Source organism: Gorilla gorilla, chromosome X, assembly GCF_029281585.2.
Source record: "Gorilla gorilla gorilla isolate KB3781 chromosome X, NHGRI_mGorGor1-v2.1_pri, whole genome shotgun sequence".
In the NCBI taxonomy this organism is placed as follows: domain Eukaryota; kingdom Metazoa; phylum Chordata; class Mammalia; order Primates; family Hominidae; genus Gorilla; species Gorilla gorilla.
The window spans coordinates 12,165,020-12,192,475 of record NC_073247.2 but is presented as its reverse complement, the minus strand read 5'-3'; the positions used below and the strand labels follow the sequence as shown (position 1 = coordinate 12,192,475).

Here is a 27,456-nt window from a genome sequence, read left to right as displayed (position 1 = left end):
AAACAAAGATAAAAATAGCAATTGGAATTAGCCGGGCGTGGTGGCACGCGCCTGTAGTCCCAGCTACTCGGGAGGCTGAGGCAGGAGAATCGCTTGAACCCAGGAGATGGAGGTTGCACTGAGCCGAGATCGCACCATTGCACTCCAGCCTGGGCGACAGAGTGAGTCCCTATCTCAAAATAATAATAATAATAGTAATAAAAGAAAAAAAAAGGGCCCATCTAGCATTCCCCGTCCCAGACTTAGAGTACAAGTCCAGCATCCGGAACAGACATTTCAAACACCAAGCTTCGAGAAACTGAAATCGCAACTTGATTGCTCTGGGTAGGTCCTAAGACCCTTCCTGACAAAAAGAAAAGGGGCTCCCTGTGCTCAAGCCTAACTGGACTTATTTTTTATTTTTATTTATTTATTTTTTGAGACGGAGTGTCACTCTGTCGCCCAGGCTGGAGTTGCAGTGGCGCGATCTCAGCTCACTGCAACCTCCACCTCCCGGGTTCAAGCAATTCTCCTTCTTCAGCCTCCCGAATAGCTGGGACTACAGACGTGAACTACCACACCCAGCTAATTTTTGTATTTTTAGTAGAGACGGGGTTTCACCAGGTTGGCCAGGCTGCTCTCGAACTCCTGACCTCAAGTGATCTGCCCGCCTTGGCCTCCCAAACTGCTGGGATTCCAGGCGGGAGCCACCGCGCCCGGTCAATCGTAACTGGGTTTAATCAGCTCCTCCTTAGCCCAGGCCTCCCCGTTACAGAATTAAAAACTCTCTTCTTTCCCAATTCATCTGCATCAGGTGACCCACTCGTCTTGGCCTCCCAAACTGCTGGGATTCCAGGCGGGAGCCACCGCGCCCGGTCAATCGTAACTGGGTTTAATCAGCTCCTCCTTAGCCCAGGCCTCCCCGTGTGACGACCTGGGAAAACCTGTTTCCACGCGCAGGTCCCGGAGGTCCCGAGAGCCAGGAGATGACGCGGATGAAGGAGGGGCGGGCGCCCGGCCCAGATCCCGCAGCTGCGAGGGCGGAAGCCTTGGCACTAGCGGCGCCCGGGCGCGGAGTGCGCAGGGCAAGGTCCTGCGCTCTGGGCCAGCGCTCGGCCATGCGATCCGCCGCGCGGAGGGGACGCGCCGCGCCCGCCGCCAGGTGCCAGGGACCCCGGGATGCGGCCCACACTGAGGCCTGGGGTGGGGGCCTGGGGAGGGGGTCGCGAGCACGGCGAGGAGCGCCCCGGGCGAGCCTGGGCCCCTGTAAAGGGCGTGGTTGTGTCCGGCGCCTTGTACTCCCCAAAATGTAGCTGGAGGCGCTTTCTGTGCCCGGGAAAGACGCCAGACAGCAGAGCCCAGGGATGGGGGGGCGACTGAGGGGACGAAGGGGGGGTGGAGGAGATCGAATTGAAGGGAAGGCGGAAGGGCAGGGAAAGAGAACAAAGGAGGAAGGGAAGGGAAGGGACGGCGGAGGAAGGCTGGCCGGGACCCGGAGGGAGTGGAAACTGGGCCGGGCACGCCCTGCTGGGTCCTCCGCCTTCCACGCCCAGCTACACCGCTGCCCGGATTCGGCCTTCAAAGGCTCCCTAAGACCCGCCCCGAACCGCGCCCCCCCCCCCGCTCCGCCCCACTAAGACGCGCCCCGTCCCGCCCCAAGGCTCCATCCCCCGAAGCGTAGCCGTGCCCGCCCCACTTCCTAAGAGGCACCCCGTCCCGCCCCCAACCCCCAGCTCGATGCCCTCCAGCACGGCCGTGTTCCCCGGGTCCACTAAGACGCTCCCTGTCCCTCCCCAACGCCTCGTCCTCCCGAGCACAGCTGTGACGCCCTCCCGATTTCTAAGAAGGCCCCTTCCCGCCCCCCGCCTCTTCGGCCCCACCATGACATGCTCCATCCCGCCCCCCGGCCCTTTGCCTTCCCAGCACGGCGGTGCCCTCCCCCTCATCCCACTAAGACGCGCCCCGTCCTTCCCCCAGACCCCATCCTCCCAAGCACGGCTGTGACTCCCCCAACACGCTCGGTAAGACACGCCCCTTTCCCCCCCGTGGGCTTCATTGGGCGCCCTCCCCCCAGCACCGCCGTGCCTACCCCGGTCACCCCGCAAGACTTCTCTGTCCCGTCCCCATCTCCACCACAAGCGCGGCCGTTACTTCCCTCTGGCCATCCCCCGGCGCCTTGGCCTTGTGCCGCCTCTATGTCCCCACCCTCTAGCACCGCCATGCGCCGCTGCACTTCCTCAGATGCGCCGGGTCCTGCATTCCCAGCTTCATTTGCGCCCCAGTGCCACCGGTAGAGGGTCGTGACTGCAAGTTGTCCAAGTTCTTGGCGTTTTGAACAAAGAATTGGACAAAACGCCCAGCAAAGAAAGAATGAAGCAACAAAAGAAGGAAAGCAGGGATTTATTGAAAACAAAAGGACACGTCACAGTGTGGGAGCCGACCAAGCAGCGGCTCAAGGGCCCGGGTACATGATCTTCTTGGGTCCAAATACCCCCTAGAAGTTTCCCATTGGCCACTTCATGCTCACCTCATGTAACTGAAGTGGTGGCCCGCGATCAGTCTGACTGGTTGCAGACAGCAGCCAACCAAAGGGTGAAGTTACAAAGGTCACACTCCTGTGCAAACATCCGATTGGTTGCAAAACCCAACTAATCAGAGACTAGGGTGAAGTCACAAAGTTGCAAACGAAGACTAGACGCGAAATCAGTCCGATTGGTTGCAGACAGCCAGTCTACTATCTACCCAATAGAAAAGGACAAAGGGAAGCCTTCGGTCCTTTTGTTACTTAGGCATGGAAAGTTAGGATTTTCCCGCCAGGCGAGGTGGCTCATGCCTGTAATCCCAGCACTTTGGGAGGCCGAGACGGGTGGATCACCTGAGGTCAGGAGTTTGAGACCAGCATGGCCAATATGGTGAAATCTCGTCTCTACTAAAAATACAAAAATTAGGCCGGGCCTCTACTAAAATTACAAAAAAATTAGCCGGGCATTGTGGCGGGCACCTGTGATCCCAGCTACTCAGGAGGCTGAGACAGGAGAATCGCTTGAACCCTGGAGGTGGAGGTTGCAGTGAGCCCAGATCATGCCATTGAACTGCAGCCTGGGCGACAAGAGTGAAACTCCATCTCAAAAAATAATAATAAAAATTAAAATTAAAAAAAAAAAAGGAAAGTTAGGATTTTCCTTTCAATTTAGTTCTAGGAAGTCGGCATGAAAAGCCTTAGGTTCCCTGCCTCCAGACCCTATTCTCCTGCCTCAGCAGCGCTGCCGTGCCTCTCGCTACCCTCCAAGACACGCCCCGTCCTGTCCCCTTCCGCGGCCGTTGCCCTGCTGGCCACACCGGATCCCTCCCCATGGCCTTATTCCTCCCCTGCCCCCCAGTACAGCCGTGTCCCCTCACACACCCTGAGACACACCCCTCGTTCGCGTCCTCCCCGGAGAGCACAGCCACGATCCCCCAACACTAAGACACCACCTATCCACTGCAGTTCAAGGACTGCTTGAATCAATCCTCCCACCTCAGAATCAGGCAGAGGTTGCTGTAAGCCACCATCATGCCACTACAGCCTGGGCAACACAGCAAGACCCCATCTCAAAAAAAAGAAAAAAAAGAATAATAAAGCAGATTGGTTGTTTCAAAGTTACTTTTCTTACAGGGTTAAAGCACGGGAGACTTTGTTAGCTCAGATGAACTACACATCTTCTTCTTGCTTACTCAAATCTTCTGTTTTTTTGGAAAACTGGCCTGTTTCCCTGTTCAGCTTGATGATGTGGCAGTTAACACAAGTGACTCCATTCCAGTTTGTTCTGACCTGTATGGTCTAGTGTGGCAGGCGAGGTCTCACTAATGCAGGCCTCCGTAACAACTGTTTCAGCACTGACTGAGTGGTGAAGTTACATACTAAAAGCTGAAACAACCAGCGCCTTTACGCAAAGGCTGGGATGTAACAAAAGCACACAAAGAGTTTTGCCCAGGCCTTTCCTGGGCCTTTGAAGCATGACAAGATAACGAAGGAATTCTTAACAGGACCCATTTAGGATTAAACAAGTTTTATTGTGGGTCTGAAGAAACTCCCCAGATCTCCACAAACAAGCTTTGTTGGGGACTAAAGGAACTCCCCAAAACTCTGTGATTTAGCAGGAGACAAGATAAGGGGAATCACCCCAGCACCTGGACCCATCTAGATTAAGTCAATTCACTGAGGTTCCAGAGGAAGGTCTTCAGGACTCAGATCTTAATTACAGATTAGAAGAAGTTAATCACTTATGTCTTTAGATAAATGCACACTTACACTTAGACATATAGCTTTGAAGGTATATAAGCTCTGGAAAGCTTTGTAATTTTGAGTTGGTTGGGAGAGAATTTCCAGGCCTTCCTCCTGTAACTGGTTACAGAATTAAAAACTCTCTTCTTTCCCAATTCATCTGCATCTCGCTATTGGGTCACAAGAAATAGCAGTGTGACCCTCGGTTTGGTCCAGGGACACTAGTGCAGGAATTCAGGCCAAGACAATAACCTCCCATAAAGCTGAACGTCTTAATTTAGTGGTAAGACCTTCGCCTTCCCAGCGAGCTGCCTTGAAATGCCTACTTCCCTTGCCAAATTGTAGATAGTCATTTCTGTGTTTCGCTTTTCTCTCCAGGGACTCTTTGCCGGTGCTACTGTTTTTATGCTTGCTTCTGAAGACGTGTGAACCTAAAACTGCAAATGCCTTTAAACCAAATATCCTACTGATCATGGCGGATGATCTAGGCATTGGGGATCTCGGTTGCTATGGGAACAATACACTGAGGTACAGTTGGTTGTTGCTATTGGTGATGATGTTATGTGAGTTTGAAGGAATGGTGCATTTAAAATCTGCCTGGAGAAATTAGGAAACTCCTTAGGGCCTCAGAACTCAACAAAAAACTACGAACAGGTAAAAAGGCCCTTTTAAACGATGCGGAACTGCGGTGAGGGGGTGAATGTATTACTACCACAAAATGGGTAGCTTAAAACAACGGAAATTTGTTCTCCCAGGTCTGGAGACCAGAAATCTTAAATCCAGGTGTGGGCAGGGCCGGGCTCCCTCTGGGGGCCCTATGGGAGGATCCTTCCGGACTTTCCCAGCTCCTGGGGGCTCCAGGTGTCCCTGAGCTTGTGGCTGCATCACTACAGTCTCTGCCTCCGTCTCCATGTGGCCTTCTCCTCTGTGTCTGTGTCCTAATCTCCTCATCCTATAAGGACACCGGCCATTGCAGCAAGGCCTGCCCACTGTAAAGATCTCATCTTCTGTTGATTACGTTTGCAAACAACGTCTGTTGTGGGCTGAATTCTGGCCTCCTCCAAATTTGTAGGTTGAAGCCCTAACCACCGGTACTTCAGGGTGTGACCGTATTCAGAGATGGGGTCTTTGAAGAGGTAATTAAGTTAAACTGAGGTCCTTAGGGTGAGCCCTAATCTGATATGGATTACTAAAAGAGGAGATTAAGACACCAACAGAGCTCCCTGAGAGGCTGTAGGGGAGGACCCTTCCTGCCTCTCCCAGCTCCTGGGGGCTCCAGGCATCTCTGGCTTTGTGGCCACATCACTCCAGTTTGTGCCTCTGTCCCCACGTGGCCTTCTCCCCTGTGTCTGTGTCTCCTCCTCTGTCTCTCAGAAGGACACTGGTCATTGCATCTGGGGCCCTCTCTAAACCAGGATGATCTCATCTCGGGATACCTAATAACAACTCCAAAGACAGTTTTTCTAAGCAAGGTCTCACGCACAGGTTTGGGGGGTCAGCACGTGGACAGATCGGTTCGCGGACCCCCATTCAGCCCACTGCAGTGGCATGTGCAAACACAGAGTAGTACCATCTATGCCAACCTTACCAGCAGAGCACTTGAGTGGTGCTCACGTGCTTTCTGCAACAGGAGAAAAGGTGAGAAAGCTCCTTATTCCATTTGGTGGGCTTTTCTCCTAGAAGGACCGCCCCAGAATGCAGGCTGCATCTGCTTTTCAATAGCTGCCAACCCCAGGAGCGGTCCCCGCAGAGCAGGGCCTCCCTTCTTTGCAGTGAACATTGCAGCACCTGCAGCAGTCTGCCCTGTGTGGGCTGGGCACGGTGGCTCCCGCCTGTCATCCCAGCATTTTGGGAGGCCAAGGAAGGTGGATCACTTGAGCCCAGGAGTTTGAGACCAGCTTGGGCAACATGGCAAAACCCCATCTCTATGAAACATACAAAAAATTAGCCAGGTGTGGTGGCGCATGCCTGTAGTCCCAGCTACTCAGGAAGCTGAGAGTGGAGGATGGCTTGAGCCCGGGAGGTGGAGGTTATGGTGAGCTGAGGTTGCGCCACTGCATTCTAGCCTGGGCCACAGAGCAAGACCCTGTCTCTAAATCAATCAATCAATCAATCTGCCCCCTGTCCAGGGATCCCCTTTCGAACACCCTGAGCAGGCCTGGTTGTAATTCACAGAACATGCGGTTCATCTGTTTACAGTGTACAGTTCAGGGACTTTTATTCTATTCAGGGAGCTGTGCATCTGTCACCACAAACCATGTTAGAGCATTTACATACCCCCAAAGAAACTCTGCATCCCCTTAGCCATCACCTCCAGCTAGGAGCGAATATGTGTCCCCTAAACGCCTACGTTGAAGTCCTAACCCCCAGGACCTCAGACTGTGACTCTATTAGGAGACTGAGTCTTTAGAGACGTGATTCAGGTAAAATGAGGTCACTAGGGTGGGCCCTGATCCAATAGGACTAGGGTCCTCATAAGAGGAGATAAGGACACAGACACACATAGAGCAATGACCACCTGAGGACACAGGGAGAAGATGGTGTCTACGAGCCCAGGATAGTGGCCTCAGGAGGAACCAGCCCTGCCCATGCTTGATCTCAGACTTCCAGCTCCCAGAAATGTGAGAGAATAAATGTCTACTGGGTTTGTTTTTCTGTTTTATTTTGTTTTGTTTTTTGAGACAGGGTCTCACTCTGTTGCCCAGGCTGGAATGCAGTGGCATGATCACAGCTCACTGCAACCTCCATCTCCTAGGCTCTCACCTCAGCCTCCTGAGTAGCTGAGACTACAGGCACATGCCACCACGCCCAGCTAATTTTTGTATTTTTTGTAAAGTCAGGTTTTCACTATGTTGCCAAGGCTTGTCTCGAACTCCTGGCCTCAAGTGATCCATCCACCTTAGCCCCCCAAAGTGCTGGGATGACAGGCGTGAACCACTGTGCCCAACCAATATCTGGTGTTGAAGTGGCCAGGTGCGTAGGACTTTGTTATGGCAGCCCCAGCTAACGCTCCTCCAACTCTCTCAGCACCCTAACCCTCAGCCTCTGGCAGCCACTAATACACTTTCCATCTCTATAGATTCCCCTGTAAGGGACATTTCATACAGATGGAATTATATAACCTGTGGTCTTTTATGTCAGGAGGCTTTCACAGAACAGTGTTTTCAGGGTTCCTCCCTGTGGCAGCAAGTGTCAGTACCGTGCCTCACGCCTTGCAGTGGCTGAGTCATATTCCAGAGATTCCATTCTATGTGGATACCTCTTTTGGCTCCTTTTCTCTTTCTTTCTTTCTTTTCTTTTCTTTTTTTTTTTTTTTTTTTTTTTGAGACAGGCTCTCACTCTGTTCTTTCACCCAGGCTGGAGTGCAGTGGTGCAATCTCGGCTCACTGCAACCTCCGCCTCCTGGGCTCAAGCGATTCTCCTGTCTCAGCCTCCCGAGTAGCTGGGATTACAGGTGTGCACCACCTTGCCTGACTAATTTTTGTACTTTTTTTAGTAGAGACGGGGTTTTACCATGTTGGCTAGGCTGGTCTTGAACTCCTGACCTCAAGTGATCTGCCCACCTAGGCCTCCCAAGGAGTTGAGATTGCGGGCGTGAGCCACCGCGCCCAGCCCTCACAGTTTTTTGATATCTGATGATGAAAGCTTTTAAGCCTTTTCTCTCTGTGCTCCCCATCTGGACAAGCAGATAAGAAAGCACAGGGACTGTCTCCTTTGGTGCTGATGGCAGATTCAGACCATAAACGCCCCCACCCTTGCAATGGGAACCCTCATCCCAGCCCCACACCCTCACCACAATTGAAAACATAAATCTCCTTTCCTTGCTTCCTTATTTCACATGAGCTTGGAAGGCCTGCCCTGCTCTCCCCAGAAAGCCTCGTTATATGAGTCATAAATTGTCTCATATACTTTGTGTGTGTGTGTGTGTGTGTGTGTGAGAGAGAGAGAGAGAGAGAGAGAGATGTCATCCATCTCAACATCAACACCAAACTTAGGATGGGGTCAATCTACCGCTGCAGGAGACCATAATGCAACTAATTCTGAAATCCGGTGAAGTCCTTGCAGCTATTCCTGTGCCTTTCAGAGCAGGGATCTGCTTAAGCCAAATGCATGTCTCCCTTCCAACAATGACATTTGTGTGCTTTGCTCAGAACGCCAAATATTGACCAGCTTGCAGAGGAAGGTGTGAGGCTCACTCAGCACCTGGCGGCCGCCCCGCTCTGCACCCCAAGCCGAGCTGCATTCCTCACAGGGAGACATTCCTTCAGATCAGGTTGGTGTCACGGAGATGATGGAGAAATGGGTACATCTGTGTGCACTCATTCTGTCATCTGTAACAGTTGAGTACTGATGGTGAAGATACAGGGGCAATGGTACAAAGATCACCTGCAATTCATCGTCTTCCTTGTATTTATGTAAGGAATATTGTATTGTGTGCATACACATAAAAGTTGTGATCATTAGGATGTGAACAGAAAAACCAAGGTCTTTGGAATATTTTAAAGAGGTTTATTCTGAGCCAGTATGACTGATCACAAGACCAAGTGTCTCTTACAGAGAGCAAAGTTTCCCCAAGCTGAGAATCATTGTGATATAGATAGATGATAGATGATAGATAGATAGATAAATTGACAGCTAGATACATGCTAGATGGATGATAATGATAGATAATGGATGACTGATAGCTAGATATCTAGATGATGATGATACATAATGATAGATGATTGATAATGACGTGATAGATGATTGATAGCTAGATTGCTAGATAAGAGATGATTGATAGATAATGATAGATGATAGATAATGATGATAGAAAGATAAGGGATAGATGATAGATAATGATAGCTGATTGATAGCTAGATGATTAATGATAATGATAGATAATAGATACATAGATAGATGGATAGATATACATGATAGATGATGGATACATATTGAGATAGACAGGTGACAGGTGATAGCTAGGTAAACAGATAGATAGACATATGATAGATCACATAGCGTCTGTCATCCTAAGGTAGGGTGTCTGTTTTGGCATGATGGACATTTGGGGCTAGATGATTCTCTGTGGTGGGGCTGTTCTGTGCACTGTATGTAGGGTCTTGAGCAGCATCCCTGGGCTCCACGCACCCGATACGAGTAGCACCACACACCACCCTTTCTGAGTTGTGACACCACAAACATCTCCAGACATTGGCCATGCTTATTATTTCGAGAATAGTGTGATAGGTAGGTAGGTAGGTAGGTAGGTAGATGACAGATGATAGATGGGTAGATAATTGATAGCTCCATACATGATACATGGATGATAGATAATAGCAGCTTGGCTCGGGTGCACAAATCCAGATCTCAGACACCAAATCCCTCTGGTTGAGAAGTGCTCCTCTAGAGAAAGGAAAGTAAATTCTTCCTGTCTTCTCTGCCCCACAGGCATGGACGCCAGCAATGGATACCGGGCCCTTCAGTGGAACGCAGGCTCAGGTGGACTCCCTGAGAACGAAACCACTTTTGCAAGAATCTTGCAGCAGCATGGCTATGCAACTGGCCTCATAGGTGTGGATATGTGGGAGCCTCACATTATACGGTGGTTGGGAATATTCGTGATAAAAAAGATCCCAGGCCAGGCGTGGTGGCGCACGCCTGTAGTCCCAGCTACTTAGGAGGCTGAGGCAGGAGAATCGCTTGAACCCGGGAAGCGGAGGTTGCAGGGAGCCGAGATCACACCACTGCACTCCAGTCTAGGTGACAAAGCGAGACTCTGTCTCAAAGAATAAAAAAAAAAAAAAGATCCCGTTTTCCTGCAAAGGAAAACAATCCTGTGTCCTCTGAATCAGAAGTTGGTGCCTGGTCCATCTCATGCCTATTGGATTGTCCCCAGTTTTTCATGAGTTTTTTTTTCTTTTTAAATTCAAAATCCTAGGAGATTGCCCTCTTTTCTTCTCTGGACCTATCAGTCTTCAGCTTGTCCCCATTTATCACGACCTTCTTCAGACATTATCCTTCTCTACATGGCCACTCACCATCTCAAAAGCCCCAGAGTTAACAAACACTGCCTTCCTTTAGACAATAAACCCCGGCAGGGGCAGAACACCCTCTTTATAACAGACAGCATGTCAGGGGTCTCCAAGAGCACCCTTAAGTTCAGGAGGTTGCTAGGAGGATTTGGCATGCAGTTGTGCTCATGGGTGATTTATGACAGTCAAAGGAGGTGAGGCAGAATCAGTGATGGGAATTACACGGAATGAAGCCCAGGGCAAACCAGACACAAGCTCCCAAGAATCCTCCCCCAGTGGGATCACACAGGATGCACCATATTCCTCCAGAAATGAGTTTCAACAACACGCAAGGAATGCTGTCTATTAGGGAAGCTCCCGGGAGAATCAGTGCCCAGGGGTTTCTGTTGGGGGCTGGTCCTGCAGGCACTCACTGCCTGGCACCCACCCGAATTCCAGACTCCCAGAACCAAAGGAGGTGTTTAGCATGAACCACGTTGCTTTTGCATATAGTTTAGGCACAGTCAGCTTATTATTTTAATAGTGTGACTTCTCCATTGGAAATCCAGATCTCAAACACCAGCCACGGGGAATCTTACAAGCCAGCCTTTCTAAGGGGCACTAGCTCAGGCCTGCCCCTTAAACTCCTTTCTGCACAGAGAGGAAAGGAGGGAGATGTTGGTTTATGCCGCCAAGCACCAGGCAGTCTGCTGGTTACCTCCTTCATTCCTTACCCAGCCTGTGGGTTTAGAGGTGCTGTCCCCGTCACACACATGAGAACGTGGGAGCGCAGTGGTGAGGCCACCCGCCCCGACCTGGTGGTGGGATCTCTGTGCAGGGTCCCCAGTTCCTCTCTGTGCTTTTCTCACACTCAAAGCCACTGTCCCATTCACAGGAGCTGCAACACCCCAACCTGTCCAAAGCTGTGGTTTTCTAAAGGAGGACAACCATTGTTCCTCCTTTTCAAGTTTCCTGCCACTTTATTTTTATTTTGAATTTTTTTTAAGTTTTTTCTTCTTTTATTTATTATTTATTTTTATTTTTTTGAGATGGAGTCTTGCTCTGTCCCCTACACTGGAGTGCAGTGGCACGATTGCAACTCACTGCAGCCTCCACCTCCTGGGTTCAAGCAATTCTCCTGCTTCAGCCTCCTGAGTAGCTGGGACCACAGACATGTGCCACCATGCCTGGCTAATTTTTTTTGCATTTTTAGTAGAGCCACGGTTTCAGCATGTTGGCCAGGCTGGTCTCGAACTCCTGACCTCAAGTGATCCACCTACCTCGGCCTCCCAAAGTGCTGGGATTACAGGGCCAGTGCTTTATACTGTAGAAGTCTGTGTATCTCCTACTATGAGGGTGGATTTATTCTTTCTTTTTCTTTCTTTCTCTCTCTCTTTTTTTTATTTTTACTTTTATTTTCATTTTTATTTTTCGAGATGGAGTCTCGCTCTGTCGCCCAGGCTGGAGTGCAGTGGCGCGATCTCGGCTCACTGCAACCTCCGCCTCCCGGGTTCACGCCATTCTCCTGCCTCAGCCTCCCGAGTAGCTGGGACTACAGGCGCCCGCCACCTGTATTGTATTTTTTTAGTAGAGATGGGGTTTCACCGTGTTAGCCAGGATGGTCTCGATTTCCTGACCTCGTGATCCGCCCGCCTCGGCCTCCCAAAGTGCTGGGATTACAGGCTTGAGCCACTGCGCCTGGCCGAAAGTCTTAAACCTTTAATCACTTGCCAAGGGTTCTGACATGGATACATTCATTAGTCTTCACGGATCAGAATGCGTTCATTTAAACACAGGTATCCAATCCATTCATTGCCTTTCCATTTCCAGTTTTGCTCTTTGCAGACTTTTCTTTTCCTGCCGACGCGGAATGATTCCGAGGTTCTTTGCAGCAGACAGGGCTGCTTCAAAGCGGGTCTCTGTTGAACATTTGCGTTTCTTTTAGGAAAATGGCACCAGGGTGTGAATTGTGCATCCCGCGGGGATCACTGCCACCACCCCCTGAACCACGGATTTGACTATTTCTACGGCATGCCCTTCACGCTCACAAACGACTGTGACCCAGGCAGGCCCCCCGAAGTGGACGCCGCCCTGAGGGCGCAGCTCTGGGGTTACACCCAGTTCCTGGCGCTGGGGATTCTCACCCTGGCTGCCGGCCGGACCTGCGGTTTCTTCTCTGTCTCCGCGAGAGCAGTCACCGGCATGGCCGGCGTGGGCTTCCTGTTTTTCATCTCTTGGTACTCCTCCTTCGGGTTTGTGCGACGCTGGAACTGTATCCTGATGAGAAACCATGACGTCACGGAGCAACCCATGGTTCTGGAGAAAACAGCGAGTCTTATGCTAAAGGAAGCTGTTTCCTATATTGAAAGGTAAGCAACCATCGCATCTTAAAGAGGAGATGGGGCCGGGCGCGATGGCTCATGCCTGTCATCCTAGCACTTCGGGAGGCCAAGATGGGAGGATCTTTTAGCCCAGGTGCTTTAGACTAGCTTGGGCAACATAGGAAGACAGGTTCTACAATAAATAAAATCATTAGCCGGGCATAGTGGTGTGTGCCTGCAATGCCAGCTACTCAGGAGGCTAAGGTGGGAGGTTCGCTTCAGCCTCGGATGTCGAGGCTGCAGTAAGCAATGATCACACCACTGTACTTCAGCCTGGGTGACAGAGTGAGACTCTGTCGCTAAAAAAATAAAAATAAAGTTTAATTTAAAAAAAGAGACGGTAACTGCTCAGAGCATCTGAGAGTCCCCTTATAATCTTTGGGATCTCAGACACCAACCCTCGGAGGAGACGGCTTTGCAGAAGCCAACCTTTTCATGTGGCTGGGTTTCCCATATGAGAGTCTCGAAGTGGATGTCATGTGATGGCTCGAGTAGCATTGACATATACGCCATTGGATTCTGTACATTTTTATTGACAGTTTTTTAAACTTTTTTTTTTTGCATTCTTTGTAGAGATGGGGTCTCACTATGTTGCCCAGGCTGGTCTCAAACTCCTGGGCTCAAACAATCCTCCCATCTTGGCCTCCCAAAGGGCTAAGATTACAGAAGTGAGCCACTGTGCCTGGCCTTTTTCTAATGTCTCATTTTTTTTTTTTTTTTGAGACAATGTCTCACTATATGGCCCAAGCTGGTCTTGAATTCCTGGGCTCAAGCCATCCTCCCACCTCTGCCTTCCAAAGTGCTGGGATTATAAGCGTGAGCCACCGTGCCTGGCCCTTACTTTTTAATTTGTACAAATGTATGGGGTATGTGTGAAATTTTGTTACATGTATACACTGAATAACGATCAAACAGCATACTTACAGTGTCCATCTCCTGAGTACAATACATTTTGTTAGCTTTGGTCACCCTACTCTGCTATCAGACATTGAATGTACTCCTTTAAGCTTACTGTATGTTTGTACTCTTTAAACCACTTCTCTTTGTCCTTCACCCTTCCCAGCCTCTGGTCTCTATCATTCTATTCTCTATCTTCATGTGATCGATTTTTTTTTTTAGCTCTCACATATGAGTGACAACATGCAGTATTGGTCATTCTGTGCCTGGCTTATTTTAGTTAACATAGTGACCTCCTGTTTCATCTGTATTGCTGCAAATGACAGGATTTCATTCTTTTTGATGGCTGAATAGTATTCCATCACGTACATATACCAGATATAACCTTTTTTTCTGAGACAGGGTTGGCTCTGTCACCCATGCTGGAGAGCAGTGGTGTGATCATGGCTCACTGCAACCTCTGTCTCCAAGGCTCAGGCAATTCTCGTGCCTCAGCCTCTTGAGTGGCTGAGATTATAGGCACCTGCCACCACACCCTGTTAATTTTTTTATTTTTAGTAGAGATGGTGTTTCACCATTTCACCATGGTGGCCAGGCTGGTCTTGAAATCCTGACCTCAACTGAGCTGCCAGGCTCAGCCTCCCAAAGTGCTGGGATTACAGGCTTGAGCCACTGTGCCCAGCCTCCATTCTTTTTTATGGCTGAATAGTATTCCATTGTGGACATATACTATATATATATATATATATATATATATTTTTTTTTTTTTTGAGACAGGGTCTGACTCTGTCACCCATGCTGGAGTGCAGTGGTATGATCATGGCTGACTGCAAGCTCCACCTCCCGGGCTCAAGCCGTCCTCCCACCTCAGCCTCCCAAGTAGCTGGGGCCACAGACTCAAGCCACCATGCCCAGCTATGTTTTCTATTTTTGGTAGAAATGGCATTTCACCGTGTTGCCCAGGCTGGTCTTGAACTCCTGGCCTCAAGTGATCCTCCCGCCTCAGCCTCCCAAAGTGTTGGGATTACAGGCATGAGCCACCACGCCTGGCCCACCATCTATTCTTTGTGTTCACCCACTGATGGACTCAGAAGGTGATCCCCTGCCTTGGCTCTTGTGAATAGTGCTGGAGTGAACATATGGGTGCAGGGGTCCCTTTGATGTACTGTATATTCTGTGTATTCTCAAGGAAGTTTTCTTCTTTCAGACACAAGCATGGGCCATTTCTCCTCTTCCTTTCTTTGCTGCATGTGCACATTCCCCTTGTGACCACGAGTGCATTCCTGGGGAAAAGTCAGCATGGCTTATACGGTGATAATGTGGAGGAGATGGACTGGCTCATAGGTAAGTCAAGGTACCATGGAGCCTCACTCCACCCTCGGCCTCAGGTTTGAACATAGGGCGTAACAGACTGGCCATCTGAATATGAACCAAGTTGCAATAAAGAATAAGGGCGGTGGCTCACACCTGTAATCCCAGCACTTTGGGAGGCCAAGGCGGGCGGATCACCTGAGGTCAGGAGTTTGAGACCAGCCTGGGCAACATGGTGAAACCCTGTCTCTACTAAAAATACAAAAATTAACCCGGTGTGGTGGTGCACACCTGTAGTCCCAGCTAGTCGGGAGGTTAAGGTACAAGAATCGCTTTAACACGGGAGGCAGAGGTTGCAGTGAGTTGAGATCGCACCACTGCACTCCAGCCTGGGTGACAGATCAAGACTCCGTCTCAAAAAAAAAGAAAAAGAATAAGAGTTACTCTTAGCACTTTGGGAGGCCCAGATGGACAGATCACTTGAGGTCAGGAATTCAAAACCAGCTTGCACAACATAGTGAGACCCCATCTCTACAAAAATAAATGCTTAGCCAGGTATAATGGTACATGCCTGTAGTCCCAGGTACTCAGGAGGCTGAGGCAGGAGGATCGCTTGAGCCTGGGAAGTCAAGGCTGCAGTAGGCTGAGATTGCACCACTGTACTCCAGGCTGGGCAACAGAGTGAGACCCTGTCTCTTTAATAATAATAACAGTACAAAGAATGGGGGCAGAACACACTCCCATATCATTTATTTACTCCTTCAGTATTCCCAATTACTTGGTCTAATTCTGCACAAAATCAACCTTCTACACAGCCAGTGACTTCATGTCATCATCAGAAGCTACCGAAAGTGAAGCAATAAAGTTAATGTTCAGGACAATGCAGAGACACTGTCTTCCTTCTATGGCCTTCAGGAAACCCTGGAGAGGACCAGTGAGGCTGCAGATTCTTAAAATAGCATAGACATTAAAATTCTTGCAGAATCTGAATGTGTCTCCTGAGACAAGCATCGTGATAGAGTTCACAGTCTTAAAAGTCTGCATTTTCAGGTGGGGCAAGGTGGCTCATGCCTTTAATCCCAGCATTTTGGGAGGCTGAGGCAGGGAGATGGCTTGAGGCCAGGAGTTCAAGACCAGCCTGGGCAACATAGTGAGACCCCCCCGCCCGCCATCTCTACAAAAAATTTAAAAAATTAGCCATGGTGGTGTGCACCTGTGGTCCCAGCTACTCCGGAGGCTGAGGTGGGAAGATCATTTGAGCCCAGGAGGTTGAGGCTGCAATGAGCTATAATTATTGCACCACTGAACTCCAGCCTGGGCCACATAGCAAGACCCTATCTCCAAAAAAAAAAAAAAAAGAAATAAAAGACGAAGAATAGGGAGAAAAACTTCTCTCATATCATTTATATGGTCCTTCAGTATTTCCGATTACTTAGTCTAATTTTGCACAAAATCAACTGTATTAGTCCATTCTTGCAAAGAAATACCTGAGACTGGGTAATTTATAAAGAAAAGAGGTTGGATTGGCTCACGGTTCTGCAGGCTGCACAGGAAGCATGGCAGCATCTGCTTCTGGGGAGACCTCGGGGAGCTTTTGCTCATGGTGGAAGGCGAAGGGGGAGCAGGCGTCTTGTGGCAGGAGAAGGACCAAGAGAGGAGAGGAAGAGCCGCACACTTTTAAACAACCAGATCTCGTGAGAAGCTACTCCCTCTGCAGCACCAAGCAGGGGATGGTGCTCAACCATTCATGAGAACTCTGTCCCCATCATTCAGTCACCTCCCCCCAGGCCCCACCACCAACACTGAGGATGACAATTCCACATGAGATTTGGGCGGGGACACACATCCAAACTATATTGTCAACCTTCTACACAGCCAATGACTAAACATCCTCATTAGAAGTTACAGAAACTAAAGCAATAAAGTTCGGACAATGCAGAGAGGTCACCTTCCTTCTATGGCCTTGAAGAAACCCTGGAGAGGACCAACGAGGCTGCAGATTCTTAAGAGAGTGTAGATATTAAAATCCTTGCAGAATCGGAACATATCTCCCGAGACAAGCATAGTGATAGGGCGGGATTGGTTCACAGTGTAAACCAAAAATAAATTCGAAGGCCCCCCACAACCATCTGAATGGATTCCCTCCTTTGCCAGGGCACCCTAAAATTTAACCTGAGAGACTGGTTCATGCCATAACGGGAAGAGGGGGTTGGGCTTGCCTCATTCTACCCCCCCCCCCACCCCCCAGCATGAACATCCACACAGACCTTAACTCTGATAAGAAACATCTACAATCTATTTTCTCCGAAGCCTGCCACCTAGAGGCTTCATCTACATGATAAAACCTTGGTCTCCACAACTCCTTATCATAACCCAGACATTCCTTTCTATTGATAACTCTTTCAATCAGTTACCAATGAGAATATGTTTAAATTCCCCACTTCCAGTTGTTCCACCTTTCCAGCTCAACCAATGTACATCTTACATGTAGCGATGGATGTCTCCTGTCTCCCTAAAGTACACAAAACCAAGCTTTGCCCCAGCCACGGTGGGCACATGTCATCAGGGCCTCCTGAGGCTGTGTCATTCTTAACCTTGGCAAAATAAACTTTCTAAATGGATTGAGACCTGCCTCAGATACTTTTCAGTTTACAGCAGGCTTCAAAGTCTGCATTTTCAGAGCTACAGATGACCTTGTGGTTTACATCATTTTGACTTTCAGTGCTTTCAATGACCAGTGGCCTCCAGGGATAAAGCAATTGCTTGGTTTGCAGGGCGTCCTCTGCGCTGCTGAGCCATCAGCCTCCAATACGCCAATGCCCGTAGATGCTAGTTACAGCCCTGCTTCCTCCTACATAGACAGGGTTCTGTCATCACTGAGTCTCACCATTTCCCTCTCCCCAGTGTCTTTATTATGTGACATACACACACGGCACTATGTTTAAAAAAGCATGCTCATTGGCAACCTCTTGGCGTTGTGTGTTCATTCTGTGTTTTGTATTGGTGGTATCTTGGGGTCGACCGAAAGAGTCAAACTCCGTAAAATATTTGCAGAGATTTATTCTGAGCCAAATATGAGTGACAAGTGGCCTGTGACACAGCCCTCAGGAGGTCCTGAGAACATGTACTCAAGGTGGTCGGCATGCAGCTCAGCTTTATACATTTAGGGAGACATACGGCATCGATCAGCATGTGTAAGACGTACCTTGGTTCAGTGCAGAAAGGCAAGACCACTGAAAGGGGGGCTTCCAGGTCAAAGGCGGATTTACAGATTTTCTGACTGGCAGGTGGTTGAGTTATTATCTGAGAATCACTAGAAGGGAATGTCTGGGTTATGATAAGGGGTTGCGGAGGCCAAGGTTTCATAATGCCAAAGAAGCCTCCAGGTAGCAGGCTTCAGAGAGAATACATGGTAAATGTTTCTTATCAGACTTAAAGAGTCTGTTCTATCAGTCTTTTTTTTTTTTTTTTAAACAGGGTCTCACTCTGTTGCCCAGGCTGGAGTGCATGGTGTGATCTTGACTTATTGCAGCCTTGACCTCCCAGGCTCAGGCAATCCTCCCACTTCGGCCTCCCGAGTAGCTAGGACTACATACAAGTATGTGCCACCATACCTGGCTAATTTTTGTATTTTTTGTAGAGACAGGGTTTCACCATGTTGCCCAGGCTGGTCTTGAACTCCTGAGCTCAATGGATCTTCCTGCCTCGGCCTCCCAAAGTGCTGGGATGACAGGCATGAGCCACTGTGCCTGGCCTTCTCTCAGTCATAGGTCTCTGTTTCAATGTGAATGCTGGTCAGTTGTGCCTGAATTCCAAAGGGAGGAGGGTGTCATGACGCATGTCCACCACTCCCCCCGCCCCCACTACTTTCCATCATGGCCTGACCTTGTTTTTGTTTTTTGTTTCTTTTGGGTTTTTTTTCTTTTTTTTTTTTTTTTTTTTGAGATGGAGTCTCACCCTGTCGCCCGGGCTGGAGTGCAGTGGTGCGATCTCGGCTCACTGCAAGCTCCGCCTCCTGGGTTCACACCATTCTCCTGCCTCAGCCTCCCAAATAGCTGGGACTACAGACTCCCGCCACCATGCCTGGCTAATTTTTTGTGTTTTTAGTAGAGATGGGGCTTCACGGTGTTAGCCAGGATGGTCTCAATCTCCTTACCTCGTAATCCACCCGCCTCAGCCTCCGAAAGTGCTGGGATTACAGGCGTGAGCCACCACACCTGGCCCTCTTTTGGGTTTTTTTTGAAACAGTCTCACTCTGTCACCCTCGCTGGAGTGCAGTGGTGTAATCTCACCTCACTGCAACCTCTGCCTCCTGGGTTCAAGCAATTCTCCTGCCTCAGCCTCCCAAGTAGCTGGGATTACAGGCGTGCACCCCCCACACCTGCCTAATTTTTGTGTTTTCGGTAGAGATGAGGTTTCACCATAATGGCCAGGCTGGTCTTGAACTCCTGGCCTCAGGTGATCCACCCACCTCAGGCTCCCAAAGTGCTGAGATTACAGGTGTGAGCCGCCAGGCCCGGCCTGACCTAGTTTTTCAGGTTAACTTTGGAATGGCCTTGGCTGAAGGGAGAGTCCATCAGTTGGTTGGGGGGCTTCGAATTTTATTGTTGGTTTGCATTGTAAACAGTCCTGTGGTATCACAATGATTAGCTATGTCTTACACTTTGGGATCACATTGTAACCACGGCCTCCGAGTAAGTGTGGTCTCTTCTTATGACTTCCTGGCAAGAGGTGTCTCCTGCAGAAAGGAAGAAGTGCATTGAACTAGCGGATGCTGCTTTGTTTTCTTGGTCCTGAAACTTTCCATTTTCTGTAAAGGTAAGGTTCTTAATGCCATCGAAGACAATGGTTTAAAGAACTCGACATTCACGTATTTCACCTCTGACCATGGAGGACATTTAGAGGCAAGAGATGGACACAGCCAGTTAGGGGGATGGAACGGAATTTACAAAGGTGAGTTGTGGACATCGGGGACACATATGCATTCGACCAAATATCTGCCACCACTGAGGGTCCCAGAACAAGTTGAACTGAAAATGAGTTTGCTCATTTCAAAAAGAATGCATTGAGCACCTACTGCAGTACAAGTTCTACCTAGATGAGCAGGACAGGCAGATAAAAAGTCACTTCCCCTTCCTTTAAAGGGTTTACATTTTAGTAGAATACAGAGAGGTATAAATAAATAATTCAGATAAAATTAAAATTTATTTTATTATAGTCTTAATTTTTAAATATTTAATAAATTTATTACTATTTTAACTTTAATATTTTAAATGCATCCATTAATATTGATGCATAATATTAATACATATTTTAAAAATTGTTGATAGTTAACAAATATTTTTAAATTATTAAATTTAATGAATATTTTAATACATTATTTTATTCTAAATAAAGGTAGCATAGATTGACTAGAACAGTTGAATCAGCCACAGCGACCCATCGACATTCAAGAGGCCAGGGAGTAGCATGATTCTGGAAATATTGCTGTGGCTGTTTTTGGGAAGCTGAGGCTGCCCCAGTGTGCATGTGTGCATACGGGTGGCTGTGCATATTCACATACCTATGCACAAATACATCCAGATGTGTGTATAGACTGGGCAGTTTCCGGCAAAATCCTAACGATGTCTTTTACTTACAGGTGGGAAGGGCATGGGAGGATGGGAAGGTGGGATCCGCGTGCCCGGGATCTTCCACTGGCCCGGGGTGCTCCCGGCCGGCCGAGTGATTGGAGAGCCCACGAGCCTGATGGACGTGTTCCCTACTGTGGTCCAGCTGGTGGGTGGCGAGGTGCCCCAGGACAGGTACGTGGAGATAAGGCTGCCTGTTCCCTGATTTTTTTAAATTGTTTTTAGTTTTTTTTTTTTTAGTATTTCAATAGGATTTTGGGGAACAGGTGGTATTTGGTTACATAAATAAGCTTTTTTTTTTTTTTTTTTTTTTTTTTTGAGACAGAGTCTCACACTCTTGCCCAGGCTGGAGTGCAATGGCACAATCTCGGCTCACTGCAGCCTCTGCCTCCCGGGTTCAAGCAATTCTCCTGTCTCAGCCTCCCGAGTAGCTGGGATTACAGGCATGCGCCACCATCTCCTTTACCCATGTGACCATGTGTCTTGGGGTCTGTTATGATTAAAAAGTAAGAACAGGTCGGGTGCAATGGCTCATGCCGATAATCCTAGCACTTTGGCAGGCTAGATGGGCGGATCCCCTTAGGTCAGGAATTCAAGACCAGCCTGGCCAACGTGGTGAAACCCCATCTCTACAAGAAATACAAAAATTGGCCGAGTGTGGTGGCTTGTGCCTGTAGTCCCAGCTACTCAGGGGGCTGAGGCATGAGAATCACTTGACCAGGAGGCAGAGGTTGCAATGAGCTGAGATTGTGCCACTGCACTGCAGCCTGGGTGACAGAGCAAGACTCTGCCTCATAAAAAAAAAAGTAAGAAAAGCCAACCTAGGAATGTGGGCTGTCCAGCTGGAATTTGAAGGCTTTGTGTTGACCTCCAAGGTGACAGTGCTGTGTGTTGGGGTGTGTGTGTGTGTGTGTGTGTGTGTGTGTGCACATGTGCACTCTGCTTATGCAGTGCTGCATAACAAATAACCCCAACACTTAGAGACACTGTGTCTTGAAATAACCACATGTATCCTGCTCAGCAACCTGTAATCTGAACAGCGACTGGAGAGACAGCTCATCTCTGCTCCATTTGCTGGGGAGCCTTGCATTCTGGGAGATGTGTTCCCAGGTGCAAAAGGCTGCCTGGGAACCCGTGGTCTGACTCTGCTCTGTGTTCTCTTCATGAAATCAGGGTGATTGATGGCCACAGCCTGGTACCCTTGCTGCAGGGAGCTGAGGCACGCTCGGCACATGAGTTCCTGTTTCATTACTGTGGGCAGCATCTTCATGCAGCACGCTGGCACCAGACGGACAGTGAGTACCTGCTGCCCACAGCCAGGGTTGTCCAGAGAAACAGCCAATAGGATGTGTGGATATGTGGATGGATGGATGGATGGATGGATGGATGGATGGATGGATGGATAGCTATAGAAATAGAGATAGATAAACCAATGGGTAGATTATAGATAGATGATGGGGGGGGAGAGAGAGAGAGAGATGATAGATACATAATGGATAGATGATGGATAGATAGATAGATGAGATGGATGATGGATAGATAAGATAGATAATGGATAGATAAGATAGATGATGGATGGATAGATGATAGAAAATGAATAGATAGATGATGGATAGATATTTAAGATACATGATGGATGGATAAATATATAGATATGTAGGATAGATGATAGATAAGATACATGATTGATGGATAGATAAGACAGATGATAGATATATAAGATAGATGATGGATAGATAAGATAGATGATAGATAGATAGATAGATAGATAGATAGATAGATAGATAGATAGATAAAAAGTAGAATCAGTTCATGGATGGATGAATAGATGGATGAATAGATGGATGGACAGATAGATGGATGAAAGGTAGATAGAGATATCTGGTGGGCTGTTAGAAAAAAGAAAGATAGATGGATAGAGATAATAGATAGGTGATAGGTGATAGATAAGTTGATATATAAATAGATGATAGATGGTAGGTAGATGATGATAGGTATGTAGGTAGCTAGATAGATGGTAGATAGATAGATAGATGATAGGTAGATAAACAGAGATAGATGATAGGTAGGTAGATAGATGATTGATAGATAAATAGATAATGGTAGATAGATGAGATCAATGGGTAAGATAAATGGATGGACTGATAGATAAATAGATAAATAGGTAGTGATAGATAGATAAGTACCCAATCATGCCGTTTAAAATATCTTGGTTGTTTCTGTGTAGAAAGGTAGTAGATCGACGCTGAACAGTTTCAACACAGGGGAAAGGGGAAGAATTAAGGAACCTCTGTGATTCTGATTTCTGAAAGCAGCCACAGTGAGCGCTCTGCAATGAGTCCCTTTGCCTGGGGCATGCAATGTGGAGACACAAACGGACACACATGGGCGCACGCGCGCACACACACATGCTCTGACTTGACAAGCTGAAGGCTGTGATTGTGTGGACTGCCTCGTGTCCCTCCTCCTTTTCATTGAATAGGGAGGTTCATGCTGATTCCACAGGGCCGACACCTGCGTCCTGCGTTCACACCTGCGTGGATTTCTGCCACCCTGACTCCCTTCTTGTCTGCATCCAGGTGGAAGCGTCTGGAAGGTTCATTACACGACCCCGCAGTTCCACCCCGAGGGAGCGGGGGCCTGCTACGGCCGAGCCGTCTGCCCATGCTCCGGGGAGGGCGTGACCCATCACAGACCCCCTTTGCTCTTTGACCTCTCCAGGGACCCCTCCGAGGCACGGCCCCTGACCCCCGACTCCGAGCCCCTGTACCACGCCGTGATAGCAAGGGTAGGTGCAGCGGTGTCGGAGCATCGGCAGACCCTGAGTCCTGTGCCCCAGCAGTTTTCCACGAGCAACATCCTGTGGAAGCCGTGGCTGCAGCCGTGCTGCGGACATTTCCCGTTCTGTTCATGCCACGAGGATGGGGATGGCACCCCCTGAATGCCAGGACTGTGAGAGAGGATCCAGGAGAGCCTGACTGCATTGCAAACAAAATTCTCCAAGCTTGGTTCTATCTTCAGCTTCCCTTTTTGCAAGGAACATGCCCTGGACTGAGAGTGGGTCCCCACTTTCTTTCTTTTTTTTTTTTTTGAGACAGAGTGTCGCTCTGTCCCCCAGGCTGGAGTGCAATGGCACGATCTCTGCTCACTGCAACCTCCGCCTCCCGGGTTCAAGCGATTTTCCTGCCTCAGCCTCCTGAGTACCCAGGATTACAGGCACCAGGCACCTGCCACCATGCCTAGCTAATTTTTGTAGTTTTAGTAGAGACAGGGTTTCACCATGTTGCCCAGGCTGGTCTCGCACTCCTGACCTCAAGTCAGCCACCTGCCTCAGCCTCCCAAAGTGCTGGGATTACAGGCACGAGCCACTGCGCCCATGTAGGGTTTCCCTTTCCTGATTTGTGAAATAAGACTGTCCCAGTAGGCACCCACTGATGCCTCCTCTTCCTCTTCTAAATCTCAGGGTTCGTCATTGTGCCAATGCCCGATGTTTTCACTCCTCCGTCTTAAAGCATTGTTGCAATTTCATCACCTAGATGACATAACAGCCTTACAAAAGGACAGGGAGGAGTGTCTGTTCCTACTCTCACATAGCGGAGGAAAGTTAGAGCCTCTCAGTCTCTGTTTATGAGGACTCACTGATCTCAAAGAATTGATGCGTTTTTCATACATTAGGGTCTCTGTCCATGTGTCTTCCTGATGTTGTTATAGAAATGGCTTCAGGCTGCTGGTAACAGATGCTGGGGAAAAAGAATGCCTTAAACAAAGCCAGGCATGGTGACTTACACCTGTAATCCCAGCACTTTGGGAGGCTAAGGTGGGAGGATCACTTGAGCCTAGGAGTTAGACACCTACCCAGCCTGAGCAACACAGTGAGACCTCATCTCTACAAAAAACAAATAATTAGCTAGATGTCATGGCTCACAGCTGTAGTCTCAGCTACTTAGGAGGCTGAGGCGGGAGGATTATTTGAGCCTGGGAGGTCAAAACTGCAGTGAGCCAAGATTGCACTACTGCACTCCGGGCTGGGGGACAGAGTAAGACCCTGCCTTAAAAAAAAAATGCCTTAAAGAAAAGAATAAGAGAAGGGTGTGTTCTCTTCCAAGTAATGAGCCGATCAAGGGGAAGCAACCCAAGGCTAGCAGGCTCTTTTCAATTCCCAGCTCTGCCACTCTTAGCATGGCAGAGAGTTGGCCTCATTATGCCAGTATGGCTGCCACAGTGCCAGACATCACATTCCAGGCAGTGGAAAGGAGAAAGAACCAAAGGGCATCCCTTTCTCTTGAAGCAGTCCCTGTGAGGGGGGATTATCTGGAAGCCCCAACCCAATTTCTGCTTCCAACCATTATCCATAGAAACAACTGGAAGTTGAGAAGTGCAGTCTTTTAGGTGGGCACCTGGCTGCCCTGTATGAAACCAGAATTAGGTTGGTCAGCAGGAAAACAAGAAAACACTTACTGTGTTGACTGAGGTTTTTGATGCATCGCTTTATTGTCAAATTAAACGACTCTATCTCATTCTGCACTGAAACACATACTACCATTGCCTATAATTGGCAAATGATCCTCAGAGGCACAGAAGATGCCCTGAAGGAAAGTTTGCCCCTTGGGCAAAGAGACAGCCATGGGAAACTTCAGACATAGAGAGAGAAGGTAGCTTTTCTCCCTACATTCCTCAAATAGCTAAGATTTGGCCAATGTGTTTTCTAAGTCAATTCTAGTGTGTTTCATCCTCACCTCTTCCCTCTGTGGCTTTGATGATGGAAGTGTAGTCCTAACCTACTGCACAGCTGGGACCCCCTGCCCCTAGATCCCAATACTGGGGATGGGAGGACCTTGCACTATTCCCCTCAGTCCATCTATCGAGGTCTTTGCAGGAAGCATACTGGGAATTGAAACGAGAGCCTAAATGACATCTAAGAAAGGCAGTGTTCAATACCAGGTATTAGGTGAGGATGGGATTCTAAGGACATCAGTGGGAGACAGGGAGCCACCTTCAGACCTCAGCATGGAAGCTTCCAAGATCCAGAGGAAGAGGCAACGGGCTGTCCACAGCACTGAGAGTCATAGGTAGAAGAATCATCACAGCCCTGCTAACCAGGCAGCTGATGCCCCTCTCCCCTGGCTCCCTGTGTCCAAATCCTACAGGGGCATCTGTTGGCTGAACTCAACCTGAAGCCAAAGAGAAGATGAGTGGAGAGAGGCAACATTTATAGAGCTCAGGTTTCTAGGGCTGGAGAGGGATCTGGAGGGACACACAGGAGACACCTGGCATAACCAAAAAATGATAAAAAAAAAAAAAAAATCTATGGAGCATGGGACACAGGGAGTGGAGGCAGCTAAAAGCCATCTCATCTTTCACCGTATTCAACAAGCCCATTATAACAAGTCTTTCACGCTCAACCATTCAAACAATCCCAACAATCCCAGCCTAAGAATTTCCTGGCATTTGATGAAAATGGCTGTGGGTTTTGCTATCTTTAAGCTCCCTGGGAAGCAGGATATAAGCCCAGGGCTGGCAGGCTCTTTCTAGCTACCTGCTCTTGCACATAGAGTTTGCCTCATGGTTGCAAAAAGGCTGCCATAGCTCCAGATGGCACATAGACATTCCAGGCAGCAGGAAAAAGGAAGGAGCACTTAACCGAAGGAGGTCAGGGAGTTGGTTAGTCTCCACCTGAAGAAGAGAGCCATGAACCAGCTTCAGTTGACTAACGGGCTCCTGTGAGTGCATCTTTGGACTTTTTTGGAGGTTGAAATCTAGATGTGGTATGTGTCTTAAAGCAGCCACCAACTCCTCCCATTACCTTCCAAGTGAGCCCAACTACACGATGGAGCCTCTTCCCTGCCCTTGGATCTGGGCTGAGCCTCTGACTTGCATTGACCAACAGAATGCAGTGAAAGTGATGCCGATACTACCCTCCCTGCCCTAGACTTGGGATACCTGGCAGCTATATTCTTCCATTCCTCAGGACTTGCAAAAACGTGTCTCAACATGCCTTCCCAGAGCCATGAGGTGTTTCTTTGCCCATTCATTGATCTGAGAAGTGAGTGTAAGGAGTTTAAATCAACCTCTGTTCTGTGCTAGTTAAGGTAATAAAGTTGCTGCAGTCCAGGGGGTAGGTACCTGTGGACGGCTCTGCGAATAGGACAGTTGCATTTCTTGGGAATCAAGTGCATCCCTAGCCTGGCAGTGCAGCAGAAATACTGAATAAAATATGACAAATCTCCCTGGATGGTGTCATTTGTTTGTTTTTATTTCCCATCCGCAATCCTACTTTTCCACCTCCACCCTTTCACCCCCCAGCTTTGAAGGAACTCACCTGGCATTGCTATTCACTATTCATGGAGAGAGGACTAAACAATCCAAACTCCCCCATTCTGAAAAACTTAAGTCACAGTCACAAGTGTACTCCTGTGCTTTTAGGGTTATACAGGGGAGAGAGGGAGACTGGGAATAAGAACGCCTTAAACAAGAGAAAGATGTGTTCTCTCCCAGCTAATGGGGGTCACAGAGGAAGCAATCCAGGGCTGACAGGTTCTTTCCAGCTTCCTGCTCTTGCACATAGGGTTTGCCTCATGGTCACAAGATGGCTGCCATAGCTCCAGGCAGCATGTAGACATTCCAGGCAGCAAAAAGGAGGAAGGTGCAGTTAACTGAAGGATGTCAGGGAGCTGGTTAGTCTCCACCTAAAGGGGGCAGCCTTGAGCCAGCTTCAGTTGACTAACTTGGGCTGCTGTTGGTGTATCTTTGGACTTTTCTGTAGGTTGAAGTCTAGATGTGGTACATGTCTTACAGCTGCCAAGTCCTCCCATTACCTTCCAAATGAGCCCAGCTACAAGTTGGAGCCTTTTTCCTCCCCTTGGATCTAGGATGAGCCTCTGATTTGCATAGACCAACAGAATGCAGCAGAAGTGATGCTGATACTATCCTTCCTGCCCTAGACTTAGGAGACCTGGCAGCTTCTGACTTCTCTCTTATGGACTCAAGAGCCCCCATGTAAA

General features: G+C 48.7%; 1 protein-coding gene across 6 annotated transcripts; it reads left to right on the top strand.

Annotated features, from left to right (window-relative positions):
* Positions 1 to 817: 817 nt before the first annotated feature.
* On the top strand, positions 818 to 26,685 carry ARSD (arylsulfatase D). Of its 6 annotated transcripts, none has more exons than XM_004063734.5 (10): positions 818 to 1,141; positions 4,622 to 4,771; positions 8,395 to 8,516; positions 9,674 to 9,796; positions 12,182 to 12,605; positions 14,722 to 14,858; positions 19,644 to 19,778; positions 20,467 to 20,629; positions 21,629 to 21,750; positions 23,035 to 26,685. In XM_004063734.5, the coding sequence occupies exons 1-10, from the start codon at positions 966 to 968 to the stop codon at positions 23,394 to 23,396; spliced, it is 1,914 nt and encodes a 637-aa protein (XP_004063782.2). In that variant the 5' UTR covers positions 818 to 965; the 3' UTR covers positions 23,397 to 26,685. The 6 variants fall into 6 exon arrangements, with proteins under 6 accessions (XP_004063782.2, XP_018875021.2, XP_063559288.1 ...); XM_063703218.1 differs by having other exon boundaries at positions 853 to 1,141; positions 22,938 to 26,685; XM_019019474.3 differs by having other exon boundaries at positions 855 to 1,141; positions 23,177 to 26,685.
* The last annotated feature ends 771 nt before the right edge of the window (positions 26,686 to 27,456 follow it).